Here is a 24,098-nt window from a genome sequence, read left to right on the forward strand (position 1 = left end):
CTCAAAATTGTCAAGGTCATCAAAAGCAAGAAAAACTCAGAAATTGTCACTGTATGGGGGCATGAGAATGTAATGAGGTATTCTGGATGGTATCCCAGAACAAACAGAATAAGGGCATTAGGTGAAAACTAAGGAATTCTGAGTAAATGATGGCATACTAATGTAAGATGTTAATAATAATGTAAGATGTTAATAAAGAGAAGCTGCATGCAAAGTATATGGAGATGCTGTATTATCTTTGCAGTTTTTCAGTGAATATAAAACTGTCCTAAGAAAATAGTTGATTAATAATTTTAACAAGGGGAGGATTCAAAGGTACACCAGTTAAATGCAAACAGTGGAAAAAAGAGGAGATATAATGATATTGGACCAGGCAGAGTAACAGTATAACCACCTTCATGAGTCAGAAGCTAGAGGAAATGCAAGGAGACGTAGACAGATAAAGACTTAGAATAAGATCTAAACCAATAACCAGTGAAGTAGCTCTTAGTGTTCTAAATTAAATGTGAGTCCCAAGAATAGAAAACTTATCTTCATCTGAAGTGGGTCATCAATAGAAATTCCCTGGATATTTATCTGTTGTTTGATTATTGTTCCTAAAAGTACATATTCAAAAATAAGACTAATTGGAACTATCAGAAAGAGAAATTAACAAAACAGTCCCATTTACAGTTGCATCATAAAGAATAAAATACCTAGGAATAAATCTAAGGGGGTATAAGGCCTGTATTTGAAGAACTATAAGACACTGATGAAAGAAATTGAAGACAACAAAAACAGAAAGATATATTGTGTTCATGAAGTGGAAGAATTAGTACTGTTAAAATGACCATACTACCCAAGGCAATCTACAGATTCAGTGCAATCTCTATGAAAATATCAATGCATTTTTCATGGAACTAGAACAAATAATTCTAAAATTTGTATGGAAACACAGAAGATCCTGAATAGCCAAAACAATCTTGAGAAAGAACAAAGCTGGAAGTATTGTGTGCCCTGATTTCAAACTATACTACAAAGAGACAGTCATCAAAACAGTATGGTACTGGCACAAAAATAGACACATAGCTCAGTGGAACAGAATAGAGAGCCCAGAAATGAACCCACACTTATATGGGCAATTAATCTATGACAAAGGAGTCAAGAATATACAATGGAGAAAAGACAGCCTCTTTAAAAATGGTGTTGGGAAAACTGGACAGCTACATGCAACAGAATTAAACTAGACTACTCTCTCACACCATAAGCAAATACAAAATCAAAATGGATTAAGGACTTGAATGTAAGACCTGAAACCATAAAACTTCTAGAAGAAAACATAGGCTGTAAGCTGTTTGACATCAGTCTTAGTAGTATTATTTTGGATCTGTCTCCCAAGTCAAAGGAAACAAAAGCAAAAGTAAACAAATAGGACTACATTGAACCAAAAAGATTTGCATAGCAAAGGAAACTATTAACAAAAAATCCACCTACAAAATGGGAGAAGATATCTGCAAATGATATGTCTGATAATAGATTAATACCCAAAACATACAAAGAATTCATACAATTCAACATCAGATCAAACAAACAACCTGATTAAAAAAAAATGGGCAGAGGACCTGAATAGACACTTTTCCATAGAAGACATAGAGATGGCCAAAAGACATATGAAAGATGCTCAACATCACTAACCATCAGGGAAATGCAAATGAAAATTGCAATGAGATAACACCTCACACCTGTGAGAATGACAAGTATCAAAAAGACACCAAATATCAAGTGTTGGCAAGGATGTGGAGAAAGGAGAAGCTTCGTGCACTGTTGGTGGGAATGTAAATTCATGCAGCCACTATGGCAAATAGTAGGGAGGTTCCTCAAAAATTTAAAAATAGAACTATCATATGATCCAGCAATTCCACTTCTGGGTATTTTTCTGAAGAAAACAAAAACACTAATTCAAAAAGATATATGCACCCCTGTGTTCATTGCAGCATTATATGCGATAGCCAAAACACGAAAGCAACTTAAGTGTCCATTGATAGATGAACGGACAAAGAAGATGTGTGTATATATGTATATATGTGTATATACATATATATATATATATATATACAAGAATTCTACTCAGCCATAAAAAAACTGAAATCTTGCCATTTGTAACAACATGGATGGATCTAGAGGGTATTAATGCTAAGTGAAATAAGTTAGACAGAGAAAGACAAATACTGTATGATTTCACTTATATATGGAATCTAAAAAAACAAAACAAATGAACAAACATAACAAAATGTAAAGAGTCATAGATACAAAGAACAGAGTTGGTGGCCAGAGAGGAGGAGTGTGGAGGAGATAAGTGAAATAGGTGAGGGAGATTAAAAGATACAAACTTAACAGTTGCAAAATAAATGAGTCATGGGTATGAAAGGTACAGTGAGGAGAATATAGTCAATAACTAGGTCATGTCTTTGTATAGTGACATATTGTAACTAGACTTATCCTGGTGATCATTTTGAAATGTATTAAAGTATCCAATCACTATGCTGTGTAACAGGAGCTGTCATAGTGTGGTAGGTCAGTTATACTTCAAAAGCAAACAAACAAACTCACTCATAGAAAAAGATCAAATGTGTGGTTACCAGAAGTGGAGCAGTTGGGGTGGGGTGCTGAATGAAGGCAGTTTGATAGAATTCGCCTGTGAAGCCATCAGGTCCTGGACTTCAGTTCATTGGGAGTTTTTTGTTTGTTTGTTTTGTTTTGTTTTTTGTTTTGCGGTACGCGGGCCTCTCACTGTTTTGGCCTCTCCCGCTGCGGAGCACAGGCTCTGGACGTGCAGGCTCAGCGGCCATGTTTCACGGGCCCGCGGCATGTGGGATCTTCCTGGACCGGGGCTCGAAGCCGCGTTCCCTGCATTGGCAGGCGGACTCTCAACCACTGCGCCACCAGGGAAGCCCCATTGGGAGTTTTTAAATCACGGTTTCAATTTTATTACTTGTAATTGGTCTGTTCATGTTTTCTGTTTCTTCCTGGTTCAGTCTTGGAAGGTCGTACCTTCTAAGAATTTGTCCATTTCTTCCAGGTTGTCCATTTTATTGGCATAGAGTTGCTTGTAGTAGTCTCTTACGTTCCTTTGTATTTCTGCGGTGAAAGTTGTAACTTCTCCTTTTTCATTTCTAATTTTACTGAACTGAGTCCTCTTCCTTTTGTTTTTGATGAGTCTGCTAAAGGTTTATCAATTTTGTTTACCTTCTCAAAGAACCAGCTTTTAGATTCCTTGATCTTTGCTATTGTTTTCTTTTTCTCTATTTCATTTGTTTCTGCTCTGATCTTTATGATTGCTTTCCTTCTACCAACTTTGGGTTTTGTTTGTTCATGTTTCTCTAGTTGATTTAGGTGTAAGGTTAGGTTGTTTATTTGAGATTTTTCTTGTTTCCTGAGGTAGGATTGTATTGCTATAAACTTCCCTCTTAGAACTGCTTTTGCTGCATCCCATAGGTTTTGGATTATTGTGTTTTCATTGTCATTTGTCTCCAGGTATTTTCTGATTTCCTCTTTGATTTCTTCAGTGATCCGTTGGTTGTCTAGTAACATATTGTTTAGCCTCATGTGTTTGTGTTTTTTCCAGTTTTATCCCTGTAATTGATTTCTAATCTCATAGCATTGTGGTTGGAATGAAGGCAGTCAAAAGATACAGACTTCCAGTTATAAGATAAATAAGTATTGGGGGTGTAATGTACAACATGATAAATATAATTAACACTGCTTTATGTTACACGTGAAAGTTAAGAGTAAATTCTAAGAGCTCTATCACAGGAAAAGCATACTCTTTCTTTAATTTTGTATCTATATGCGATGAGGGATGTTCATTAAACTTATTGTGATAATCATTTCATGATGTATGTAAGTCATATCATTATGCTGTACCCCTTAAACTTATACAGTGCTTCATGTCAATTATGTCTCAATAAAACTGGAAGAAAAAAAGATAGAAATAAATAGGTAAATAGATAACTAACTAAACAAATAAATAAATTGGAAAGGCAGAAAAAAAATCAAACCCTCAGATTAACCTAAACACATATCATACTGATAACTACACAGAAATATAAATCGATACAGATAGCTTTTGAATGCAGTAGCCTGGCTGTATAATCTTTGTGGAAAATTTATAAGAACAGAAGGATCTGAAACACATTTTGGACTTTACTTGGCTTTTTTTGGCCATTGTATTGATATAGTAATTCTAAAGAGGTCATTAAAAGTGGGTATTGAAAGATAGAATAAATATATTGATGATGTCAGGAACCAGGGTTATCACTGGAGAAGAGAAATATACATATGATTTGAACAAGATGAAGAAGAACAATGTAGTATGTGTTAGGTTTAAATTAGAAGCACTATGTACTCATGACACATATTTATGTATGTATTTCTTAGCTGTGCCCACAGAAAGTGACCAGAAAAAAGTGGTCACAGCTAGTGCCCAATTCCTGGTTTCTAAATAGTCTTCCTCTTAAAGAGATCAGGATCCTTGGAGAAATTCTTGATTCTAGGTCTGAGGTGGAAAAGTATTGTTTGAAAATTATTGACGTGTGCTTAATTAATTAGTAGAGGTGTTTTTCTGAAGTGTATAGTCTAAGTTAGTTAAGAGATTTAAAAGTTGAAATGATGGTGCCAGGTTTAAGAAAATTTATGTTTATGTATGTTCTTACAGAAAACTTTCAACATCGTTTTTATGTTTGATTCATGAGTAATAGTTACATTTTAAATAAACTCTTTTTTAAATAAGTGTTTCCATTTTCTTCCCTCCTTGGACATCCTGCCTGGGATCTTGACATGATGTTTCATTTAGTGCTGGTTCTAGTATCTGTTCGCATGTGAAGAAGGAGGAATGTACAAGCTAATGTGAAACTTGGCTGGTTCCTTACAGGTCCTGTCTCTCCTTATAGGAAACAAACTCAACAGAAACACTTAAATGTGCCAAAGAAGTTCAAAAAAATTAACAACCCTAAGACCTAAAACAATGTTACTATTCAACAGAAATTATTTTATGAAGATATTGATGCTTTTTGAACAGAAACACAGATCTTTTAAAATGTAAACTCAAGTTATATGCTTTTAAATAATATGATCTGGCTTGAGAAGAAATTAGGTAGCTTTGGGGTACAATAAAATTGAGAAATAACTTTTAGGAAATACCGTAGCTGGTGAGAGACTTAGAGAAACAGTCGTGATATAAGTGTAGATGTTTACACTCCTCCAACCCAGAGAATGTTTTTCTTCTTTCCAATAACAAAACGGCTTGAAATTCTCTTCCAAAGGAAAACCAGATGGTGCAGGGGAAGGCAGAGGTAGACTACTGGAGAGACTGGACCCACTCTGCTTTGAGCCCACTGTCAACCTTGCTTGTCCTGGCAGTACAGAGCCTGTGGGCCCCATGGCCTCTGGAATTGTAGTTCCAGCTCTCAGGTTGGGTCCCCTGGTGGGAATATTCATGGAGCAGGGGAGAGACACACGACCACCCAGTCACAGCACTGAGACACTTGCCTAATGCCACGTGATATGAAGTCATTTAGACACACAGAGTCCTCTCCTATGCTGGGACTGATTCCGGTGGTGAAAAGAAGGACCTTGCTTCTTGTCTTCTTTGAAGAAAGAACTTAGCAAAGAGACCAAGATTGTGAAAAAGATAAAAGTGTTTATTAGAAGCAAAGTGCATGTGGGAAAAACAAAAGACGTGTGAAAGAGCACACAGGTGAGCTCTGAGTGAGTTGCGCACAATGGGAGCGGCCTAGGTTGCTTATATAAGAGCGTTTTTTTTTTCTGGCCAGTCAACTCCATATTTGGTCCTGGTATGGGTACTTATCTCTCAGCCAAGATGGATTCTAGCTGGCATCTTCTCCCTCCTTTTGTCCTTCCCCTAGACTGAGGTCTTCTCTGTGCATGTGTCGGGCCAGGAAATCCACAAGAATGCACCCAGTCAGGGCCCTATGCTCCCACCGGTATCCCACCTCGAAGCACCAGCAGGAGACCACCTGTAGCTGCTCAGCCTGGGGCCTGTCTATCTCCTACCTTAGGGGTACCCTCAAGAGATGGGGTATTGCTTCAATGTGGGGGGTGCACCCAGGGGAGGATGTTGGGGCCAGCCACACTGTGACTGTACCCTGGAGACGGGACCAGGCTGGAGGATGAATAAGGAGCTCCCCCCAGCCCCCTGCTCGCCCGGTTCCTGGTTCTGATGCCTATGTTTCATTGAAGAACAGAGTTTAAATCCACATTTCTGGAAAGCCAGCAACAATAATTAGAAGAAAAAACTGTCCGAAACTGTCATCCAGGGACTTCCCTGGTGGCGCAGTGGTTAAGAATCCGCCTGCCAATGCAGGGGACACGGGTTTGAGCCGTGGTCGGGGAAGATCCCACATGCCACAGAGCAGCTAAGCCCGTGCGCCACCAACTACTGAACCTGCGCTCTAGAGCTTGTGAGCCACAACTACTGAGCCTGCGTGCCACAACTACTGAAGCCCACGTGGCCTAGAGCCCATGCTCTGCATCAAGAGAAGCCACTGCCATGAGAAGCCCGCGCACAGCAACGAAGAGTAGCCCCCACTCGCCTCAACTAGAGAAAGCCCGCATGCAGCAACGAAGACCCAACGCAGCCAAAAATAAATAAATAAAATAAATTTTTAAAATTATGGAAAAAAAGAAATTGTCATCCATGTTCAAGATCACCCATAGCACCTCGGAGTCGAACCCCTGCCCCCCTCGCAGCGCAGCATTAGAGCCAGTCTCCTGCCAGCGCCCCGAGTGGGAGGCCAGGCAGAAGACCCCGCTTTGAGCATTCTCATCCACTAGGAATGGTCAAGCCTCCCCCAGGACAGAGCGGAGGATGGACCTACTGTTTCAGGCTGCCTTTCCCACCTGGAAGTCACCTCTGTTCCCACAGTTTCCCAGCCAGTGGGGCAGGCTGGGGGCTGCCTGCTTTCCTAGCATCGCTCGCCTTCTGATTCCAGCCTGAGAGTGTGGTCTCCTTGGCCGATGGGTCCAGGAGAAAGAGGTAGGATGGCTAGGGACAGAGGAAACCGCGTCTGGAGACGTTTCAGATGCAGACTTGTTAGGGACTGCTGAGCGGAATGCTCATGGTCTATGAAGCAGCTACGCTTCTGGTATGACCCACCCATTCATGTGCCTGGCAGCTTCGCAGAAGCCTTTTAGTACAAGAATAAATGACCCTGGTCTAAACGGGCTTTCACTGATACCAATAATGTATATTACACTTGGCACAATTAAAATGATCCAGTGCAGTGCTTGGAAGCCAGTAGAGCAAAATCATTTCCTGTGGCTAGACTGTGTCACCTCCAGGCTTTGCCCACATGGTCCCTTCACCCTGGAATGTTATTCTCTGAGATAAAGCTGTCCCCTGTCTGGGTTTTTTGTGGCACTCCCTGAGTCTACAAGTGCCTGTCCCCCATGTCAGAGCTGCCTCCTTCTCTGGTCCCTGAGGCGCACCAGTTCCATGAGAGCCAAATTAAGTGCCCTTTGCCCCCTGATGTATCTGTGTGGAGTGTGGAGCTGGGTACACAGTAGGTGCTTAATGAAAGAATAAAGGAAATGACATCTGACCTCATTGGACCCCATCTTTGCCCAGAGTAGTTGTTTCTTGATTTCCCCTGGATTCATGACATTGTCCTAGGTGCCTTCCCTTGCTCTTAAAAATCTCCTCCCGAGATATTAAAAGTGTCTGAGAAGTGTGCCATTAATTATGTAATATAATAAAATAGTAACTAAAGTGCACACAAAAAAGTTGGTAAGTAGGGAGACAGTAAGAAACCAATCGTATGTTTTCTTCTACCTCTAGTACTCTAAGATGGGCTTAGTCCTCAAGTCACATCAGTCAGTAGCCACGTGCTGGTTTGGGGCTGAGGTCAGAGGCAAGCGAGGGCGGTATTGGGGTGTAGACACTGGCACTAGACCCCCAGGGTTTCAACCCACGTGCTGCCTCCTGCTGTTAGAGTGGCCCTGGGCACGGTGCTTCCTGTCTCTGAGTCAGTTTCCTTATCCCATCAGATAACCCTTTCTCCTAGGCTTGTCACAAGGGTGTGTTGGCTGCATGATGGTTAGGAGGAGGGCAGCACCCAGGGAAGTCCAGGGCAGTCCCCACCCAGGGAAGCCTCTTGGAATTGAAGAGAGGGTGCAGTGTGCACATGGGCACCCTGATGGGACACATCAGCCTAACAGTGGAATAAAGACAGATCCTTAAGAACAAGATTTAACCCCCTTTTGTTTTTTAAGGACAGGGATGGTATTTCAAGAAGAGAGAACAGCATGATGAAGATATGAGTTTATTAAGAGCAGAATGACCTCATATTTGCTTTCCCCAGGTTTGCCCTTCGTGGGTGTTCATGAGCCATGAAAAAAAAAATCAACAAGAGGCAAGTTTAGCAAAAGTCTTAGCTGTGCCCTTGATGTAGATATGCTTTCATGTGAAGCTCTGTCTCAGTTTCCTTGCCTTCCGGAATTGAGAGAACCACCTAGTAGGCTTCTGGAAACAGTATCAGCCTAGGCCATTATGACTCAGTGCCCTTTATCTGAGTCCATCTACCTGGTGTTCTCCCTCTTAGATCAAGGAACACACTTATTAAAGGACAGAGCCCAAGTCAGCTATGAACCAGAAAAAAAAAAAACTGAAATAGACCCAAACACAGATCCAAATATCAAACTTTACAGACTCTAGAATGGAATGTTCTTTTAAATAAAACCTATTGAGTCTATTTTAACGTAAGCATTTTCAAAGTAATAGAACTATGAAAATATCCGGAGTGTAAAACTTTCCCATTTCTGATTAGTTAGCATTGCTCTCAGGAACACAGTGCCTATGTAAACGGGGATTTACATGCAGTTACTAATGTTTAGGTAGTAATAGGGGACTTATCACTTGAAAAAAATAAATGTCGTTCAGCCAGAAATACGTGTGGTGCTTTTTCGTTTTTGCAGTGTCTTTAAAGTGAGGCCATGGGGCTTCCCCGGCGGTCCAGTGGTTAAGATTCCTTACTGCCACTGCAGGCTGTGCAGGTTCGATCCCTGGTTGAGGAACTAAGATCCCACATCCTGCGAGGTGCAGCCAAAATTTTTTTAAAAAGTGAGGCAAAGCCCGTTACAGCATACAGTTTACTACTGGTTTTCATGATGCTGGTGATGGAATCACATTTCTTTAAATACCCTGACGCACGTCATAGAAGTGTGACATAAGCCCCAAACTTAATAATCCGGAGACTTTAAAATAATACTTAGAAAGACCAGATCCTGTGCAAACCGTGATGCCCCACGTAAACGTGAGAGGACTGCTGACGGGACAGGTGGTGACGGTTTGGACCCTTCTGTGAAAAAAATAGGTAAATAAAAAAGCCAAATAAAGCAGCTCTGGTGTTCCAGAATGAAATTATTGCTGTAGAACAGACCTGCTCTGAAGACCGTCCAATTTTCACTGACATATAGGAGGGAACATAAGGAATTATTAACAGGCAGCCGCCGTGAGACGGTTGGAGTTGAGAGCTGTTTCAGGAAGTTGTGTAATTCAAGAATTGAAAGCCTCAGAGAGCCAACACGGACACAGAAATAATTCATCTTTACAGCTCAGGCATATGCATTCTCCCCTTTAATATTTTCCTCTTTCAGAATGAGAGAAGAAGCAAACAAAGGCATTTAGAGCTTGGTGGGTCTTTTTGTGGTAAGACCCCCCCTTGTACAAACACACTGCTTCACCCGGATGCTGATTTATGTAGATGTTGAACACACAAGTAGAAAATGGAGTATTTGTTTTTAGATGAATAATTCACTCATTTTCCCCGCATGAGTTTTTCTCATCTGAAGCACTGGCCTTTCAAATTAAATAAATATAATGTTTCAAAAGAATATGGGCATGAATATTCATAAAGACCAAAACAGTGAATATAAATAAAAGCCCTTTTACATAACATTTTATTTTTTTCATGAGGACCTTACTGTTTTGTTTTTTTTGCTGTTGTTCTTCTAAAATTTTATTATTCAAAGTGATTTTCCAGGACACCATTTCTTCTACGAAACCTACCTGTTATTGAAGTAGTGATACTGCTTTTCCAAATTGTTTCATGCAACAGTATTTTCCTTTACTGAGTAGAATTGAGGTAGTACTTGCTCGTGGCACAGCCCTTTAGCCATAGAATCAGCCTAGCATGGTGCCAACTCCTCAGTAAGGTGCTTGTCTAAACAACTGGAGGAACGTAAAAAAAGAAAACAATTTTTAAAAAGATTATGTACCCTGAAAATGTGGCCAGTTCATACACATAAAGGATGGCAGATCAGGTTTTGGTGTTTCTATAGATAAGCCGATGATTTAAAGCTTCAAAATATGCATACATGCAAAATGTAGGTTATCATAAACTGGGAATACAAATAGTGAGGCTCTTATCCCAGTTCCTTAAAAGCTGGAGGTAAAGGTAGAATGAAACAGCTGACATTTGACTAGAAAGAGAAAGATAAACAAATTAAGACTGCGGTTATTTATACCCAAACAACTCGTTTAAAAGGAGCCAGTATATCATGATATTTGATTGATTAATTCTGTTAATGGAATTGTCTGGATAGTCTTACTATAAGTAGTCCCTGAGATTACTTAGAGTAGAAGTGCATTGCTGTCTATTTTATAACATTAGCTACTCAAGGCTGTGAGTGTCTTTGAACACATGACCTTATAATCAATGCTGATTTAATGGCAGCGTACTGTATAATTTAAATCTGGACGTTAATGAAAGTGAAGTTGATATAACTGCAGCAGGAAAGGTTGAATTTGAGATATGTTGTTCTTCACTGTCTGATATCCACTTGCCAGACTGGAAGGATGGGAAATTCTTCACTTGAAGGGTGGGCTCCTGGTCCATTCTGTTACACACAAAAAGGGGGCCACAGAGAGATGAAAATGTTCAGAGTCACTTTTGTAAAAATATAAGCTCAGAAAGTAGAAATCTATTTACTACCTTCTGAAAAAAGAATGATTTAAAAAAATCATCAAAGAGCACATTATTATTTTTTTAACATCTTTATTAGAGTATAATTGCTTTACAATGGTATGATAATTTCTGCTGTATAAGAAAGTGGATCAGCTATACATAAACATATATCCCTATATCTCCTCCCTCTTGTGTCTGCCTCCCACCCTCCCTATCCCACTCCTCTAGGTGGTCACAAAGCACCGAGCTGATCTCCTTGTGCTATGTGGCTGCTTCCCACTAGCTATCTATTTTACATTTGGTAGTGTATACATGTCCATGCCACTCTCTCACTTCGTCCCAGCTTACCCTTCCCCCTCCCCGTGTCCTCAAGTCCATCCTCTATGTCTGCGTCTTTATTTCTGTCCTGCCCCTAGGTTCTTCAGAACCATTTTCTTTTTTTTTCTTAGATTCCCTATGTATGTGTTAGCATACGGTATTTGTTTTTCTCTTTATGACTTACTTCACTCTGTATGACAGACTCTAGGTCCATCCACCTCACTACAAATAGTTCAATTTTGTTTCTTTTTATGGCTGAGTAATATTCCATTGTATGTATGTGCCACATCTTCTTTATCCATTCATCTGTCGATGGACACTTAGGTTGCTTCCATGTCCTGGCTATTGTAAATAGAGCTGCAATGAACATTTTGGTACATGACTCTTTTTGAATTATGGTTTTCTCAGGGTATATGCCCAGTAGTGGGATTGCTGGGTCGTATGGTCATTCTATTTTAGTTTTTTAAGGAACCTCCATGCTGTTCTCCATAGTGGCTGTATCATTGTACATTCCCACCAACAGTGCAAGAGTGTTCCCTTTTCTCCACACCCTCTCCAGCATTTGTTGTTTGTAGATTTTTTGAGGATGGCCATTCTGACCAGGGTGAGGTTATATCTCATTGTAGTTTTGATTTGCATTTCTCTAATGATTAGTGATGTTGAGCATCCTTTCATGTGTTTGTTGGCAGTCCGTATATCTTCTTTGGAGAAATGTCTATTTAGGTGCCCATTTTTGGATTGGGTTGTTTGTTTTTTGATATTGAGCTGCATGAACTGCTTGTAAATTTTGGAGATTAATCCTTTGTCAGTTGCTTCATTTGCAACTATTTTCTCCCATTCTAAGGGTTGTCTTTTCGTCTTGTAGGCAAGAATATACAAGAAAAGACCGCCTCTTCAATAAGTGGTGCTGGGAAAACTGAACAGCTACATGTAAAAGAGTGAAATTAGAACACTCCCTAACACCATACACAAAAATAAACTCAAAATGGATTAAAGACCTAAATGTAAGGCCAGACACTATAAAACTCTTATAGGAAAACATAGGCAGAACACTCTTTGACATAAATCACAGCAAGATCCTTATTGACCCACCTCCTAGAGATATGGAAATAAAAACAAAAATAAACAAATGGGACCTAATGAAACTTAAAAGCTTTTTCACAAAAAAGGAAAACATAAACAAGAGCACATTATTTTTTCCTAACCATGTACTAGAAAAAAATATTAAGTAGACAATTTGTAATAGACATCATTTTACCTGATTGCTTCCAAATGAACTTGCTATTTTCTTTCTTTGCATTTGATGAGGAAAATAATTTTTAAGGAGAAGGACTTCCTGGTGTTGGAGCAAGCTGTTTGGTAGAGCAGATGGATTCTCAAGGTTCTTTTTATTTTGAATAACATGAATACCCTGGACAATGCTCACCTTATGTTGTCCTGTTAACCTTCAGGAATTATGGTGAAATAATGTTTTAGCTTCAGCAGAAGATCATGGCTTGTTTTTATGCTGCCTTATGACTCTGGACAAAATACTTAACCCTTCAGCACCTTGATCTTCCCAATTGTAAAATAAGAAAATACTTGTCAATAGATCCTGTTTGTAATGTATTTTGAGATCGTCACAATATCAGTTTTAGGTTGGATGATGTTCTTTCTACATACTAACAGCTATTTCTGGGAACGTTCTACCTTTTCTCAGTTCTTTTTTCTGTTGTTTCCAAAGACTTTTTCATGCAATTCCAAGACCGTATGAAGCCTGGACATTTTGGTAAATGGCTTTCTTAGAAGCCATGCTTACCGATTATTTTGCCAATAGGTTAACATACTAATTCTTTGGAAGTTTCAAAGGCAATGACCTATATTTTAGGTTTTCATTAAAGTAGAACATCACTTCTGATACCAACTGCTGTTTTAGTCAGGTTTCTTCTCTGATAATTCTGAATAATAAGCAACTCCCAAATCCAAGTGGCTTGTAGCAGTAATCATGTATTTTCTCTTTCATACTCACTAGTTTGCAGGTTGGCTAGATTTGTCTGATCTCTGTTGGCCCTACCCAGGCTCAGCAGGTAGGATATATTCCAGACTTTGTTTTGGGTTCAGATCTACTCCATTGTCTTTAATCCAGACCCAGTTTAAAGAGATGTGTCTTTCTGGGCCATGCCCTTCTCATTGTGGAAGACCAGACATCCAAGAGGGCAGGCAGAAACATGAATTGAAGCCCCTGAAAGCCTCAGTTCTGAACTGGTTGCTGTCACTTCAGCCCATATCCCATTACTGAAAGTAAGTCTCATGACCAAGTCCAAAGTCAATGCCGTAGAGATGAATACTGCATCCCCTGATCTCCATGACAAGGGCAAGGTGAGAAGAAAGAACTGTGACCACATCTTCTACATTAGGAAACTGTGCCTAACTGAGCAAAGTTCAAGAATGCCTTGTGGAGCTTCCCTGGTGGCGCAGTGGTTGAGAGTCCGCCTGCCGATGCAGAGGACACGGGTTCGTTCCCCGGTCCAGGAGGATCCCACATCCCACGGAGCGGCTGGGCCCGTGAGCCATGGCTGCTGGGCCTGCACGTCCAGAGCCTGTGCTCCGCAACGGGAGAGGCCACAACAGTGAGAGGCCCGCGTACCACAAAAAAAAAAAAAAAAAAAGAATGCCTTGTGTTCTCATTTTTATCTTGACCAAATGACCACCATCCCAAAAAAATCTTTAAAAAACTGAAGAGGTACTCTGGGAAACAGGAGGATAATGTGGGAACACTATACTACTTTTCCAGACCCAAGAAACAGAGTTTACATGCTTTAACAATGAGGACGGTAGCTCATATTCAGACAAAGTAGTTTGCTAATTACTGGTGGAAAGTTTACATATTTTTAACTCTAAGCAAATCAGACTTGCAGACAGACCCTGCCATCTTTATGTGAGTATGAGGGGGGAAAGAAGGTACAGGAAACAAATGGACAAGTTTGGAAATTGGCCTTCACTCCAAGGAATTTCAAGTGTCTTATGAACAGGGACCCTGTATTATCCATGATAGGTAACAAAATGCTTCATATATTGTAGAGTTAAATACTGGTGAATAAATGAATGCATGAAAGATGAAGAAAGGAATATGAAACATATAAGTAGATGGATACCCAGGTCTAAACAAGGAAACAGGAGGAAGAGAAGTGACCGTGGAAAAGAAATCAGGAAACTGCATTAGTCATTACCGTCTCAAAGTAGGGGCTGAGGGTCTGGACAGACAGAACTGTCCAAATTCGCTGGCGAAGACGGCAGGCTGCCTTTGTGCTAGGATATTAGTTTTTTTTTTACCTCCTACTATTCTCTCTTTTTCAAGCTTTTTAAAATTTATGATATACCTCCCACCTATTTTAAATTAAAAAAAGGCACAGTGAAAGTTATTGTTTTACCTCTGATTCCAACATCAATCTCCCTTAACTCTGAGAAACATCTTCAGGAGAAGAATGAAAGCTACCCAGTGATTCATGGTTTCATCATTACTCTTTTGGAGCCCAGGTTTTCCATCAAAGAACATCATATGTATTCTTTCCCTTAATAATATAACATTTAAAGATATGTTTTCATATTCTGTAAAAATAGAGTCGATATTCAGAAAATATTCTTGTCCAAAAATACCTGCAGAAGAAAAATAGAATCTTTTCTATCATTGAGTCTTCAAGGTGTCTCTGCGTTTTATCCTGAATTACGGTCATTAAAGATGTTTTTGTATAGTATAGAGTTAATTTCCAAGAATTTCTAAGTATATCTTTCATAGTAAGAAAGATGGAGTTCTACTTAACTATTCAGAATCGAATGAGAGATACTATTTGATGACTCAAATGGACAGTTCATTTCCTTCCTCTGAAACGAGTGCTTCCGTCAGGAAAATGGAAGCAACAGGTTGGGGCAGTGACAACATGGAGGAAGGTGTGTCGAATGACCCAGACATCACATGTCATTAGTAACTGTTGTTCGGGTCCCTTTTGCTTATTTAGTAGAAATGAAGCTGGAAATAAATAATTATTTAGATTGGTCTCTATTTTAAAATCAAATTGGCCTGGAGACTTCAAGAAATAAGATCTAATAACGATTTCTTTCATCAGTATCTTATAGTTTTCTGAGCACAAGTCTTTTGCCTCGTTAGGTAGGTTTATTCCTAGGTATTTTATTCTTTTTGATGCAATCATAAATGGGATTGTCTTCTTAACTTCTCTTTCTGATCTTTCGTTGTAAGTGTATAGGAATGCAAGAGATTTCTGTGTATTAATTTCATATCCTGCAACTTTACCAAATTAACTGATAAGCTCTAGTAGTTTTCTGGTAGCATCTTTAGGACACTCTATGTACGGTGTCATGTCATATCGCTTATGTGGAATCTAAAAAAATGGTACAAGTGAACTTATTCACAAAACAGAAATAGAGTTACAGACATAGAAAACAATCTTATGGTTAATGGCTTGGGGGGGGAGGGATAAATGGCAATTGGGATTGACATATACACTCTATTATATATAGAATAGGTGACTAATAAGGACATGCTGTATAGCACAGGAAAATCTACTCAGTACTCTGTAATGGCCTATATGGGAAAAGACTCTAAAAAAGAGTGGATATATGTATAAGTATAACTGATTCACTTTGCTGTACACCTGAAACTAGCACAATATTTTACATCAACTATACTCCAAAATTTTTAAAAAAAGAAAGAAAAAAAAGATCTAATAACAAAGTCAAAGATGAATAATTTCTCATAGTTCACTGATTCATTGATTAACTCAGTGTCTGCTTTGGACCAGACTTTGATTAGAGCAGTGTGGCAGAGGTGAACACATCTCCCTTGTCCTGTGCGTCCATCTGGTTGGCATATTGGAAACTCTCTGCAGTCTTTGCCACAAGCAAGACTAGCGCTGACCACTGAACCCACCCAGAGCCCATCAGATCCGTATGGGTCCCAGGCACCACCTGGGAACAGGGTTAGAATACAAAGTCGGATTCAGTAAACTTTGCATGGAGCCCAAGAGCACACATTTCTGACAAGCTCCCAGGTGAGGCTGAGATCGAGTGCAAGGCCCACAGTTGGTGTAACAAGGATCTGAGCTCCACAGAGCAAGAGACAATTCAGGGTTGTTACTGGTACAGAGCATAATGGATGTGCTGAGGAAGCTTGTACCTCCCATACCCTGAAGAACCATCAGCCAAGACCAGTAATGAACTGGGGAGAGGTGGGAAGACCACACATACACCCAGGCAGAAGTCATCAGACACTCACAGGTTAGCAGAGGCACCAAACACACTGTTGACACTGGGAGCTGGCTTAATTTTCATTACCAGGGTCTTTCAATGACGAATGTGTAGCTGTGACGCTCTACTGCTCTTAGTTATATCCTTGTTACTGATGAGAGGTTAAGATGAGCTGGGATAAAAATGAGTGTCATCCATCATGCTGCCTGGACTCGTGGGAATGAATGCAGGTCTGTAGAGCCAGGCTGACAGCCCTGAGTTACACACCGTGGAGCACAAGCCTGTAATCAATCAGCTCCCTTTGCTTCCCTGCTCGGAACTTGCGTGTGCAATTACACCTGAAATGTTTCATCCCTTCTTTCCTTCAGCACGTATGTGTTGAGATCTTTATGTGCCAGGTACTATTCTCAGGTCCGTACAGAATCCTTGTCCCTATGGAGCCTACATTTGTATGGATAAAGACAGAAAATAAAAATGAGAAAAATATAAAAATAAGCATTCAGATTCCAATAATGACAGGAAGGCGTTCAGCAGGGTGATTAGCTAGAGGACGAATGGGGGTGATAATTTAGATACAGAGTTAGTGGGATTCTCTCTGGGAGGTGATATTTGAGCTTCTGTCCTGGATGACAGAAGCCAGCCAAGGGAAGATCCAAGGAAGAATATTTGAGGCAGAAGAACAGAAAGTGCAAAGGCCCTGAGGTTGTCGGAGGAACATCAATAAGGCCAGTATGGAGGGACTATGAACGTGGGGTGATGGGAGTTGGTGAGATATGAGATTAGAGGCATCAGCCAGACCAGATCATGAGGAACCCATATTGGCATGCCGAGGACTTTGAACTTTTTCTTAGTGTTGTAGAAAGCCAGTGGTGGGGTATAAACAGAGGAGGAGTGACATGGTCAGTTTTAACATTTTAAACATTGTAACATGATTACCATCATGTCCCATAATTGTCATTCCTTTTTTGTGGTGAGAACTTTAAGATCTAATTTCTGAGCAACTTTGATGTATATAATAATGTTGTTAACTGTAAATGCAATGCTGTGCTTTAGACCCCCAGGACTTACTCGCCCTATAACTGCAAGTGTGTGCCCTTTGACAAACATCTCCCCATTTCTCCACTCCCAGCCCCTGGTAACCGCCATTGTACTCTGTTTCTACAAGTTGAATTTTTTAGATTTCACATATAAGTGATATCATACATATAAACAAATCATCAGTGTCTTTCTCACTGTGATTTATCTCTCTTAGCATAATGCCTTCAGGGTCCATCCGTGTTGTTAAAAAGGGCAAGATATTCTTCTTTCTCATGGCTGAATAATATGACATTATGTATATACATATGTGTGTGTGTGTGTGTGTGTGTGTGTGTGTGTGTGTGTGTATCTCCTTCCCCTTGGTTAGTCCTCGTGGGTAAGCCTCTGTCTCTCTGCTGAGGAGAGGTGGAGTTAAATTCAAAGTTAAATTTGAAAAGCAGGGTGATCATAAAGAGACACCCAAAGAAGCCTTAACACACACGGATGCTTTAGCACTAAAAATTGGTGTGACAGGATTCCCCAATTAAAGAAAGTACTGTTTTACACAGTTGTGATATTTGCACTTAAAAATGTAAGAGTGACTTAAAGTAATCTTTATGTAAAGTATGATCAAGGAACAAGGTAATAAAATACTAATCTACATGAAAAGGTAAATCTAGCTTGTGTGTTTTGTTTTTTTAAAAGTTAAAGCACATTTCTGACTTCATAGCTTTATAGTTATGTTTCCAGAAAGTTTTAAAGATGCCCCTAATTAGTAAATCATATAAATATTCTCAAAATCAACAATCCTTTGGGGTGGAAATAACATTCAAAGAGGAAATTTTTTTTTTGAATTTAGAACTTACCTTCCAGAATGCTCAATTAGATCAATATATTCAAAAATTCTATCTTTTCCTTGGGCAGTTTTTACTAAGACCTCGCATTTCTAGTTGTATGCTAAAACAATAAGATACATATTTTTTCCTAGGGCTCAAGGACTCCTGCAGGGTAAACTAGGAGGTGCCCTGAGAACAGGGGCCATTTCCTGTTCGATCCAGTGTCTGCTGTTTCCTGCCATAGACAGCTGATAGATGTCTGTTCATTTAAGTTTTTTGATCAGTAGAGAAATAATCATTCAAAATTTAATGTGGCTGTAGTTAATGGCGAGGCCCATTGCATCAAGGAAGATGGTGAGATATTTTTAGAGATGCATTTAGTGAGAAAATGCTAATAACGTGGATGTAGTTTAGGTCATGTTGGGACGTATAATAGAGTTTTTCGTGCAGACAGCAAATATTTAAGGAGCACCTACCACGTGTTAACCATTGTGCGCCTTGGCGTTGGGGACTTGGCTATGAGTGAAACAGGTTCCTGCCCTTACAATGTCATTTCATCTTCACTGTGCAGAGGGAGAAGATTAACGAACCCAGAACTATAAATAAATGTTGTGAATAAGGTAAAGGAGGTGACAAGGACTAGGGTGTGGAAGGGAGGTGTGCTGTTTTGTGCAGGGCAGTCCGTTAAGTCTGGTAGGTAAAGTAATACTTGATCAGAGACCTGAGTGGAAAGAGGGAGCCTGGTAGGGGCACCACAGGGATGAGCACCTGGGCAGCAGCACCCCTGGCAGGCCCCAGAAACAGCCAGGAGGCCAAAGATACTGGATCACGGCAAGGGAAGGAGGGACCTGGCAGAGTGGAGGGCAGTGTGGCCACAGGAGACCACATCCTAGGACTGGTGGGATGTTGCCCGGTCTTGAGAGTTTACTCTGAGTGAGATGGGGGAAAGCTGGAGAGTGTTGGAGAAATGATAAGAATTTGTATATGAACTGGGTCTAGAAAGAGGTAAGATTTCAACAGGCCAAGAAAAGGAGGAAGGACATTCTGAGAACGAGCAATGGCAGACCTAGAGGCGAGCACCCCATGCCTACCACATGGGGATGACCAGGGTTGGCTGGAAGACAGGCTGCTTCCAGAGCAGAGTGGGGGTGAGGATGAAAAGGTCAGTTTGGGGACAGTCTGGACCTCCAGGCCATGTGGTTTCTGCTTTACTCTGTGATCACAAGAAGCCTTGGAGAAAAGTGTTCAGAGCACAGGGGTAAGCCAGAGAAAGTATTCATCTAAGGAAAAACTAACTAGATCTTTGCACTCAAGATCAGAAATCCAGCAGTTGTATGTTGGCTGGATTAAAGAAAGGAGACTGCTGGAGAAAAGGAGATCAGTGAGAGTATTGCTGTATCAGTTGGATAAGCGCTTCCTATCATGCCACAGTGATCGTCAGTGAGGAAATTCTGGAGTCGTGTGGTGCATCCATTTCTATGGGATATTTTGCAGCTGGTAAAAAGTAAATAATACCTTCACATCTATAGACTTGGAAAGATGGCTGTGGTGCACATATAGTTCAGTGATAAAAGCACATTGCAGAGTAATGCGTATAAAAGCATCCTCTTTAAGCCATCAATTAAACCTCCCAGGTGTGTGCATGTGTGTGTGTTTGTATGAGCTTGGTAACCCATCAATTAAACCTCCCAGGTGTGTGCATGTGTGTGTGTTTGTATGAGCTTGGTTTGTATGAGCTTGGTATCAGTTTAATGTTTTGGACCTTTTTACTCACACATTCTTTTAGATACGGCAAATCCATTTTGGTTTTACATATGGCCCTATTTGAAGTTGCTTTGGAAAGCAAGCTAAAAAAAATAGAGCCCTCTGGGAGTAATAAAAAGTGCAGACTGTCCCCCCCTGGGCCTTGAAACTGCACTAGACTCTCTTTCCATCCAGCCTGCCGAATGCAGCCCAGGCACCACTCGCTGAGCTCCCGAAGTGTTGCTCCTGGGATGCTGCCACTAAAATCCAAAACTTGATTGAATATGACTTGCTTAACTGACCTTTAACAGTTTCCTTTTGTCATCCAAAAGTGGGTAACAGGAGCCACCGTATTCAGAAAACCTGCCACCTCTATTCTCCATTTGGTTACTGCAGATAAGCTTTCCACGTGCTTCCATTTCAAAGCTCAGAATGTTTGCAGAGTGTGTGTTAATTGAAATCGTGTTAGCGTTTTAAAGCTGTCCAAAAGTTTTGTTAATTTCAAAGAAATACTAAAGGATTTTGCATTAGAAGAAAAACATGTAGTTGGCAAAGAGGTTTTCTTTTGTAATTGATTGTCAATTCTGATACCTGAAAATATTCGTTTAATGCCTTTGCGGGATATAAGGGTTTGGCATAAATTCTACATGTAGCAATAATAATACCTTAATTGAAAGTGTTTCCTGTAAATTTGCTGGATATTAGGGATTCCAAAGTAAATTTAATTTTCTCAGTGAGCTGTGGCTACATTAACAATTGTTTTTCTCATTCTTAAAAGAGACTTTTCCTATAGCTTAATGGTTCTCCACCAGAGGTGGTATTACTCCCTGGAAGACATTTGACAATGGCTGGAGACATTTTCAGTTGTCACAGCTTTGAAGGGGGGATGCTGTTGGCATCCAGTGGGTGGAGGCCAGGGATGCTGCCACCCATCCTGCAGTGCACAGAAAGCATCCACCACAAAGAATTATCCAGCCTCAGCGGTCAATAGTACTGAGGCTGAGACAACCTGCTTAAGAGAATCTGCACCGTTACTTTTTGATGGTAATATGCGGTACAGATTCCTGTGACTATGCAGGAGGGGAAATGAGCCTGGCATCCACCCAAGCTTCCCTCTCTTTAAATCCAGAGCAGAGCCTTTTGCCCGCATCCTTCCCGTGAATTTACACCCGGACACACACGAGCAGAACAGCTGGTGCCCTGTCTCTTGTGTCCTTCCTGCTATTCTGGGCTTTAGGATTCCTTAAAGTAACACGGGTCACCCTGTAAAAGTGGGGCAAGCTCTTCCCTTAGCCTCACTTATTTTTTGAGTGAAGAGCTGTGTGGTGAATGAAGCTATCAAATCCCCACGTTCCCTATTTTTCTGACCTTGGTCTGGTCTTTTTTCCATTTGATTTATCACCTTTTTATCCCTTTTGATGTTCTGTTTCTTTTATAATGACAATGGCCTGTTTTATTACCTACTAAACCATTTTCTTTTCCATTCCGAGCTTTTCTCTAAGCTGTTTCAAATTGATTTTTTTTATTGAGGTGACATTCACATAACATGGATTAGCCACTTTAGAGGGAAGAATTCAGTGGGTTTTAGTATAGTCACAATGTGTGCCATATCCAGCTTTATCTAGTTCTGGAACATTCTCATCACCCCAAAGGAAACTCTCTCCCTATTGAGCAGTTACTTCACATTCCTCCTTGCCCCAGCCCCTAAAAACCACCAGTCTGCTTTCTGTCTCTGTAAATTTACTTATTCTGGATATTTCATATCAATGGGATCATACAATATGGGGTCTTTTGCCCCAGCTGGGTTCACTTAGTATAATGTTTTTGAGGTTCACCCACATGGTAGCCTGGATCAGTATTCCCTTCCTTTTCAGGGCTGAATAGTATTCCATTGTATGGATGGACCACATGCAGTTTATCCATTCATCCATGGATGGACATTTGCGTTGTTTCCACCTTTTTAATATTGTGAATAGTGCTGTCATGAACATGTGTGTACATGTATTTGTTTGAGTACTTGTTTTCAATTCTCTAGGGTATATATTTAGATCACATGGTAATTGTATGTTTAACCTTTGGGAAACTGTCAAACTGTTTTCACTACAGGGGAATCATCTCTAAGCTGCTTTATTTTGTTAATTCCATGCCCCTCCTCTTGGCATCTGCTTCTACCAACTCCCCGCAGGTGGCAGCCATCCATTCTCCCTGAGTTTCCGGAAACAGTTTGACAGAAAACTTAAAGAATCCAGATGTGCGTTCTAAAGCACAGATACAAAACTCTGAGAGTTTAGGACCAGCTTTGCATCCATACCCATGAAGTGCTCAGATTCACCTAATGTCTGCAATAGTTTGGATACCAAAACTGAAAATCCCCAAATTTTGAAAAAGAACCTTTTTTCCCTCCATCACAATAGTTAGTCCTTTTGTGTAACGCAGTGGATTTGTTTGAATATGCCCTCTTTTTGTCGTAATATTATTTCTTGAATGGCTGTGGTTCCAGGGGATCTGTGCAGCCTTTAATGGGAAGGAGAGGGGGAGCGTTTGGGAACAGGCATTCTCTGTGACTCTCACTGTCCTTCCTCCCCACCTGTAGGTGTCATTCTTCCTCTTCATCATCTTCGTGGTGTACACCATGCTGCCCTTCAACATGCGAGATGCCATCATCGCCAGTGTCCTTACCTCCTCTTCCCACACCATCGTGCTGAGCATCTGCCTGTCTGCAATGCCGGGGGCCAAGGAGCACCTGGTCTGGCAGGTAGGTGCACCTCCACCTCTGCAGGGTGACCACACCTGTTCAAGGTGTGACTGTTGGCTGGTACCTGGCAGGTGCTCCAGGTCTTCTCTCTGATGTTGACCCTGAGTGTCGCTAATGGGTAGCCAGCCACTGCCCCCTCTCTGCAGTGGAATCAGCAGTCACTTAGCAATTAGCAACAGTGAAAATTGGAAATGGCAGTTCCATTTTGCTGATTGATGGTTAAAAGCTGTTATTATACATTGTAATTTAGTACTCTTAGTTTTAAGAGTTAGAGTGAAACAACTTATATAATTAAATTCATAATTCTCCCCCATCTCTCTCTGAGAGATTTCCAAAACCCCGTCTTTACAGAGGACAGAAGAGCTCTCTATTTCTTAATCCTCTGGCAAGTCCAAGGACATAAAAAATAGTTCTTTAAAATGCTTCAACAGCAAATTTAGCTTTACTGCTAAGTGGCATTCCAGCGAAGCCTTCCTATTTAATTAGTTAAAAGCATTTAAAAAACCATTTAATTTCCTGTTACATACATCCGTAGACATGAGGGGCAGTGGTTTGCACTTATTCTTAACAGTCTCTTTTTTACCTGTAAAAAGTGTGCTTAATTTGCTGGGTTGGAATCAAATGTAACAAATGCAGCCAGTGTGCAGAATGCAGCGGGGCTGAGAGGAGTAGTTATGAACACCACTGTCGTTGAAAAGGGGATTTTAGACGTGGGTCATTGAGCCCTGAGGGTCTCAGAAACCAGTTTGTCCTTCACTTGAAGGAATGTTTTACTTGGAAACTTGAGATGGAAATGGAGGCTTACCCTTGGGTCTGTAGTAATTGCTCTTAGTTGGAAAGCGTTCTAGGGACCCCTTTTCTCAATACTCGTCTCTGAGCGTTCATAACAAACATTCATTAAGCGTAGCCTGAGCACTTGTGAAATGTCCTCTGTGGGCACTGGGTGAGGGTAAAGCTCCTGATCTGGCACAGTGGTGCCCGTTTCCCATTGACTTGTTTGGACGTTACTAAGAAGCATCCCCTCCAGGAAGTGGAGGGAACTATGTCTTTCCTGTGACGGAGCAGAGTAGTCACATCAGTAACCTGCATCGCCAGAGACACACACGGTGGCTGGTCAGTAACTAATCAAATGAAAGAGAAGGTGGGTGTTTTATTAAAAGATGAAACAATCCAGCTGTGCCTGGGATGAGGCGGAAGAAGTGTTCCTTTTTACACGAGTTCTGCCCC

General features: G+C 40.6%; 1 protein-coding gene across 1 annotated transcript in view; it reads left to right on the forward strand.

Annotated features, from left to right (window-relative positions):
• ADCY2 (adenylate cyclase 2) overlaps nucleotides 1-24,098 on the forward strand; it is a 433,654-nt gene that overhangs the window by 85,866 nt on the left and 323,690 nt on the right. Inside the window, exon 3 of the mRNA XM_067730355.1 lies at nucleotides 22,710-22,871. Coding sequence (XP_067586456.1) covers nucleotides 22,710-22,871 — 162 coding nt within the window. The remainder of the gene's footprint in view (nucleotides 1-22,709; nucleotides 22,872-24,098) is intronic.

The sequence above is a fragment of the Pseudorca crassidens genome, chromosome 3 (genome assembly GCF_039906515.1).
Source record: "Pseudorca crassidens isolate mPseCra1 chromosome 3, mPseCra1.hap1, whole genome shotgun sequence".
Lineage (NCBI taxonomy): Eukaryota > Metazoa > Chordata > Mammalia > Artiodactyla > Delphinidae > Pseudorca > Pseudorca crassidens.